At 38.1% G+C, this 7,333-nt stretch overlaps 1 protein-coding gene across 1 annotated transcript; it reads left to right on the top strand.

The window, feature by feature from the left end:
* The first annotated feature begins 4,002 nt into the window (after positions 1-4,002).
* slc48a1a (solute carrier family 48 member 1a) lies at positions 4,003-7,333 on the top strand. The gene is made up of 3 exons (XM_085344472.1): positions 4,003-4,691; positions 5,242-5,409; positions 5,571-7,333. Exons 1-3 carry the CDS (start codon positions 4,562-4,564, stop codon positions 5,705-5,707), a joined length of 435 nt encoding a protein of 144 aa, XP_085200598.1. The 5' UTR covers positions 4,003-4,561; the 3' UTR covers positions 5,708-7,333.

The following is a 7,333-nucleotide window of genomic DNA, read 5'->3' as shown; positions in this document are numbered from 1 at the left end:
GGTGTTCAGTTTTGAATGGATTTTTCAATATTTCTTCCTGTGATTCAAACCTTACACCTGTAGTTCACACTTTTGGCTTTTTGTGTTCGTTTATAGATGCAGGTGACTTACGTCCCCCAACTCTGGTGTACGCCGCCTTGGTGGAAAACTGCTGTTTCTGACGTAGTTCTCCATCAAGAAAACAGCTTGAACAAAATCTGTGTGAAGAAAAAACAGCACAATGATTTTATTCTTTAACAGTCGAGAAAGTAAAATGGGAAGGTAGCGTTTTCCCTTGTCAGTTAATAGCAAAACAAGCAGATGTAAATTTGCAATGTCTTACATAAGGACAAGGAGACCCTTCTAAAAACTTAATTTCCCATGTTCTGTTATAACAGGATCATGTCTGTGTGCTGCAGGCTGGAAAAGTTATGCAAGAATTGTTTAAATCCCAGCTATTGTTCTAGTGCAGGGCAGCCCTTCCTGTACTGACCTCAGTGTCTGAGTCACTTTGCCAAACCTTTCCACAACACACACTGACCAGAGCATCCATGTTTTCCATGCTTGGCTGCAATTTGAGCTGTGTGTTCAAACCGCCTCTTTTGTATGTTTTTATTAAAAGCTCAGCACCTGTTGCTGACCTTTACTGTAGACATTACTGCTTCCATCTTGGAACCCTGTTACATAATCGTGTGGTAAGTGAACGGTGGCTCTTGGAGTACAGAAAACTGTACTTTAAAAGGTACCGTGAGGCACATTTGCTGCAAATGTTCAAAAGAATAATGATTTCTTACCATGTTTAGACCTCCTTCGAGTCATGACAACAGTCACAATTGTCTCAAAATCCAATCTTAAAAGTAGCCAAGCAATCAAACCCAACCAAACAGAAATTACCGCTGAAGTTTAGTTGATAAATTTTGTGTTCTCTGACTAAACTGTGTGTTTCTCTGTGTCTTGAAAATGGCTCACAGGGGCTCTCTGATGCCACATAAAGAATGTTCACAACCAAGGAATCCGGTTTTCCTTCTTATGACCTCCTGGGGGAATTTAAATACAATAGTTTAGCTGATAAGGAAGAGCATATTGCTACAGTCTGGTTGATAGCATCTGAAAAAGTGACTGTCTTGATTGTCTTCTGTAAATAGCAACATATTACTGGGAAAACATTCTTTCAGGGGATTGATGTTTTGCACCAAATATCAAAAGACCTAAGCTGCACTTAGACTATGATCAGCTTTCACCCTGAAAATCCTAAAAATTCAGCAGTGGCGATTGCTTTCTGGCCCAGGGATTGAAATCAAATCTTATTAACTCGTTTGGAGATTTAGGTGACCTTGTTTTAGCTCCAGAGAATATAACCAGCAAAAAGCTCCAAGTTTCAAGGTAGACTGAATTTAGACTGTTGACACCTTGAACTCTTATGGACCCAGGTCTGCATTGCGTATCACATTCCAGGCTGGCACTTTGAAAATAAATGCTGCCCCCTATTGATGATGCACATGCCCTGCAAAGCAATTCACAGGGTATTTAGAAATTGAGCAACTCGCTGATCAGTTTCTTATAAAGAATGCTCAAAATGAAACAAACAAAAAAAAAAATGCAAGCATTAGTTATAGAATGTTATAGACTTAATTTTATTACAGCATCAAACTATAATGGATTGTTTTATGTGCAGCGCTTCTCTCTGTGTTTCTATCTCTAAAGTTGTATTTATTTGTGTGCGTGTGTTTCTATTTAGATCCTTCGGGAATGGGAGTGGGATTTCCTGCAACACACCCATGGAATGTACTTTGCCAGTAGTCTTTGTTGTGACTGTCTAGTGTCTCTCCATACACACACACACACATAAACACACACATGTCCGTGCACATACACACATTTTCCTTCCTTTATCCAAGCCAGTTAGCAGTGACAGGGAAATACGTGTTTGATCTGTTTGACCTTATGGTCTATTGAGGGCTGAAGCAGAAAGCAGAGCACACATAAGCAAAGACATTAAAGCAGTTGGAGACAATATTTCTGCACCCACTGCAACACTTTCACATTTGTCAACCACGTTCTTTCACTTCTAATCCCCGCTGTGCAGTCACATGTTGACATTTACATTACCGACTTAGTTTCAAATACTAAAAAGTAACAATTTAAATATATTATTTGGAGAAAAACTAGAATTTGAACACCTGTGATGGAAAAGTGCCTTTATAGACTGAAATTATCCTTAAAACCCTGTCAGACAAATCAGCAGGGGCTTTGTAAAGCACAAGATATTATGATTAAAATAGACATATAATATTCATCAATTAGCACAACGAACCAAATGGTCTGCCACAATTCCACACAATCCTTTCCTCTGCAATCAGTAACTCACCAATGTCGCAGTCTTATAAGATTCTTCAGTTTGATTACTTCAGTTCTTTAATTTGTCTGCTTTCCTTTTCTAGCCTTCGCTTCTATCATATGTCTCTCAGACAGGGTACTTTATGTGAGTTACGGGGAGTGCTACTGGACACAGCTTCCTGTGTCTTTCTGATTGGTCCTGAAAAGAGTGCCCGGGGGCATGGGCTTAGTACAGCACTGATACATGGCAATGTATGTGAGAATATGAAGACAGAATTTGAATCTAAGCAATGTGAATTGCAGTTCATCAGAACTAGGTTATGTGGTTTTCTTGTTTAACAGTCTCGACTGTAGACGAGCTGCAGACAACCACAGGAAATCTATGAGGCTCAGCTTCTGAGAAAAAAAGTCAGTACGCTTTACTATACATCCTTATCACTGTTCCATTCATAGTGAGATTATAAATACATTATGTTTTTCCATGGGAAAACTGCTTCATGCCTGCCACTGTTAGCCAGGAGCCATGATTTACTTTGAATACAGTCTTTGGTGTTATTCTTTTCTGTGTGCAGCTGCATTAACACATGTCCATTTGTGCAGGAAAATACTGTGATATATTTGTCTGACCTTATGACCACATAAACATTTGACATTTTACTCATAAACTTCTAATGCATTAAACAGAAAGGTAAGAGACAAACTAAAAATTCATCTCAGGTCAGTTAGTTTTTTGTGTGTGACCAAAATGCAAATGTATGAACAGCACTACAGCACTGTATAAGTTATAGGGATTTTAGATGCTTACATTCTTATTTATCAAAAGTACATCTGATCAAGCATCATGCATTCAAGCATCAAGCATTCAACATAAAATTGTCTTCAGAGACCTGATCAAGTAATCATGACACTTCTTCTTTCGGAGCTCCCTTCAGGGGTCCCCACGGTGGATTATCTTCCCCTATTCCTAGCATTCTCTTCTGATAACCCAGCCCCCTGTATGTACTTTTTCAATACACCCATTAACCTTCTCTGCAGTCTTCATCTTTTCATCCTACTTACCAGCTTCATATTCAAATATCCCTATATTCCTCCTCTGCACATGTCCAACCCAGCCTTGCCTCTCTAACTTTGTCCACAAACCGTTGAACCTAAACTTTCCCGCTGATATCCTCATTTCTTATCCTCTCCATCCAGGTGACTCCCAGTGAAAATCTTAGCATCTTAAGCTCTGCACCCTCCAGCTTGGCCTCCTGTCTTTTTTGTTAGTGTCACCGTCTCCAAACCATACATCATTGCAGGTCTCACTGTCATCTTGTAAACCCTCCCTTTCACTCTTGGTTTTGTCCTTCTTTCACAAATCACCTCTGACATTTGTTAAATTATAATACATTAAAGCTGTTCAAATTTGCAGAATAGTTGCGCAAAGGTCTTTAAGGTGCTCAAAACAAAAGTCCCAGAGAGTGCAGCGCACACAAACACTAAAGGCAATGGGTTGAAGTTAATAAACAAATTAAAAATTTATAAATTCCTATTTTGTTTTCAGTGCCTACAACTTTGCACAACACATTTAATTCTACAAAGCTCCATTAGAGAAGTCTAAGAGAAATGCTGTTTCTCTTTGCTCCACTAGGGGCGGTGTGTCGATAAGAAGGGGGTTTCCTCTGTACAAAGATATTTAAAGGGGAGGTGATAGTATGGCAAATTTTTGTAAACAGAGCATAGAAATTCGTTTTTTCCCTGAACTAGCAATGCTAGTTCATTTGTTTGTCCTTTGTCGTGTAACAGCGAGTGGCAGGTAAAGACCAATAACGAAAGTTTTTTACTGAAATAAATATTTCCTCTGCGTATGAAGAGGCAGCTCTCCGGGGTGGTTTTGTTTTCTCGATGATAGCCTAACATCTTTGCGGCGTACATCGGATAAGCTCGTCTGTTGTTATTTTGATGTTGCTTGCTAGCTGGAAATCTTAACGCCATTTTCGTCTTTGTATTACGTACAAGGCACATGAAGTGACTGATCTCTATTTCGAAATAGAGTTTTGCTAGCAGGGATAGCTGTCGGTCTCTCCCTGGGTCCTCTTTAGCGGAGGGGAAATTCATTTCGTCCTTTTCCTGTAGCTTAGGGTATTGCATAATGTGGCAGTAAGCTGTGGTTTAACCTAATAATAGTTTGTTTTGAGGGGAAAAAAAATACTCCTTTATCTTCGACGACGGTGCTAACGTTGGCTAACAGTAGCAATATTCCAACATGGGAGTCACCAACATATACATTAAAATAGGATATGCTACTGTTGGTACTGTGTTTGGACTGTCGGCTTTCTTGGTCTGGAATATCGCATATAAACAACCATGGACGGCGGCTATGGGAGGCCTGTCAGGTATGTTGAAACACATAGCATTAACTAAAAACACTGCAAACAGTTAATGACTTTATCACGGGATATCGGCGCATTTAGCCATGTCAGGCATCCTAATCGCGATGTAGGCCTGGACAGTTAAGCGCCATAATCATATAACGACTCTTAAAATTTAGTCCGTCACTGAAATCTTTATAAGATACAATGCATTATTGGTACATTATGATTTTTAAAAAAAAAATTTGTAATGATATTTTTAATGCTAAATTATAATTATTTATCTTTCAAGTAGAAAAACCGTATTGTTCTTTTTTAATTAACTTCAATAATTGAGTAATTTAAGTGATTTACTTGCATTTCTGAGTATCATGTAAATTTTGTTTTAAAACACATTTTTTTGCAGAAAATTTCTAAAATAGTAGTCTTTTCTTGTTTTGTATGGGAGTAGTCTATTACATTCTATTACAACACTGTAATTTCCATAAATTACTGTCACGTGGTGGTTTTCTGTAGTCTTCAGGCTGCAGTGTTATCATACTCAATCGAAATCTGTGTTTTTCTGTCTTGACAGGAGTTTTAGCGCTCTGGGCTCTCATCACACACATCATGTACCGTCAGGACTACTGGCGAACCTGGCTCAAGGGTCTTAGATTCTTCATCGCTGTTGGAGTATTCTTCTCAGTTTTGGCTGTGGCTGCCTTTATTATCTTCCTAACTATGGCCATCGCACAGAAGCAATGTAATCTTGTCTTTTCTGTTCCTGTTTTTTTTTTTTTTTTTAAATGAATTTTGTATTGTTGTTCATTTATGTTAAAATAAGTGACTGACAATTCAAATACTCAGAGAGGTGAGGATTGTTGTAACTCTAGTAGTAACCACCTTGTTTTTTCTGTCCCACAGCTTTCACTGACCCGAAGAGCTTCTACCTCTCCTGTGTGTGGAGCTTTCTGACCCTCAAATGGTCTTCCCTCTTGGCCTACTACTCATACAATTACCGCCAGGAGTTTGCGGACATCAGCATCCTCAGTGATTTTTAGTCAGTACTCATTTTAAAGACTTTGGTGGACTTAAGGGGTTTTAGGCTGCCAGCGGGAGATGGACAATGAGCTTTTATAATAAAGAAGAGGAAAAGCAGACATGGCTAGATTAAAAAAAAAAAAAAATCATCAGACTTTTATCACATGGTGCTGCATTTGCTGCACTTGCTTAACAAGCTCTGTATTTGCATAGTAACCTGTTCTCCCACTTTTAATGGCCTACGTGCTACAGTCCTGTAGAAATTGTAAACCTCTGAAAACGTCAGCTGCTTTTGAATGAATTTGTGGAGGACATTTGAGACGTGCAGGTGGTTTTAAACAGCTACATCTTTGGATTGTTTCATTTTTAAACAGTCAGAAAATCCCCTCCATAACAGGCTTTTAATCCAGTGATTAGTGTTTCAAATGAAAGTTAAAATACTCAACCATAAAATCGAAACCAAAATTAAAACCATTTACCTTAAAAGTTATACTAGCTTGACAGCGAGTGATTGTTTTCATCCAAATTAGCTCTCAAACAGTCAGCACTCAACTGCAGAATACTCATATCTCCTGATAGTCACTGACTTAATGTTTGAGAAGTGTTTTATAGTTATTATAGTCCAGGATTTGCTAGACAATACCAATACCACTGTTCAATACCAAGTTCTTTATTCTGCTGCACTACTCTGCTATTGCTATTGGCGCTTGTTATTTTAGTATCACGACTAAACATTATGTGTGAAGCATTACTACAAAGATCAAGCTGTTGCAGTGCACTAACAAAAATGGCAACATTATCGAGAACATTTTGTTTATATAAACTTAACTGAAACTTGTTCACCTTCACTTCTGTGTACAGATACAAATGTCTGTCTTAGATGAGTTAAATATGTTTTATGTGCATCCTACTTTTTGATGAAAATCCTCTGCGGCATTGGTTTTATACAGACTCATGAAAAAATGTATACACTCACTTCTTTATATTTTTTCCCCTACAAGTCCATGTACATGTTGCTACATGTAGCCACATATCACCAGTACTTGCAGCATTTTACTACTGTTGGCACCATTCACAAACAGTACTCTCAGCTTTTCACAGTTTTTGTTTGGAAAATGACTGGTTCTCATAACATTTCTGTCATTGTCAATTTATTCATTGAACTATGTTTTTGGAAATTTAGCTGCAGATATAAAGTTTTGTGTTCTCATCGAAAGCTTTCTGTCATGTGAAATGTTAAGAGCATTCATGCTTCTGTAAGAAAGGAAGAAGTGCTCTATTGTTCTCTCATTCTTGAAGGCGATGCCTTCATGTGAAGTTTGTGCTTTTCTTTTTGTTCCACCAGAGGGAGACTTTCATTTTATGTCGAGAGGTTATCTGAAGTCTGGCATTCCTCTTTTAGAGAAAACACAAATGGAACTACTATATAATTGCACTTTAGTCTATGATATTGATGCCATTGTTTTGCACACAAATTCTAATACAATGGGACAAAATCATGTGTTACACATTGTCATGTCTGTCTCACCCTCTTTTTGTGAAAAGAAGGTGTTTGTATGTATCATTTTGTTGCAGTTAGCAGGATTACTTGTATTCGCCAAATTAAACTGGTTTGTAATTGGTTTAGTTCCAGCTCTATCTTATGT

The sequence above is a fragment of the Diplotaxodon limnothrissa genome, linkage group LG20 (genome assembly GCF_057381915.1).
Source record: "Diplotaxodon limnothrissa isolate DT_005_m linkage group LG20, D_limnothrissa_male_GT1.1, whole genome shotgun sequence".
NCBI classification, from domain to species: Eukaryota; Metazoa; Chordata; class Actinopteri; order Cichliformes; family Cichlidae; genus Diplotaxodon; species Diplotaxodon limnothrissa.
Note: the sequence above shows the minus strand (reverse complement) of the source record. Positions and strands in the feature narration are given on the sequence as shown.

Excerpts from the sequence above, each read along its gene's own strand:
- slc48a1a (XM_085344472.1), top strand. The coding sequence starts at position 4,562 with ATGGGAGTCACCAACATATACATTAAAATAGGATATGCTACTGTTGGT. Across the intron at positions 4,692-5,241 it reads GGCTATGGGAGGCCTGTCAG|GAGTTTTAGCGCTCTGGGCT; the intron begins GTATGTTGAAAC and ends CTGTCTTGACAG. Across the intron at positions 5,410-5,570 it reads GGCCATCGCACAGAAGCAAT|CTTTCACTGACCCGAAGAGC; the intron begins GTAATCTTGTCT and ends TCTGTCCCACAG.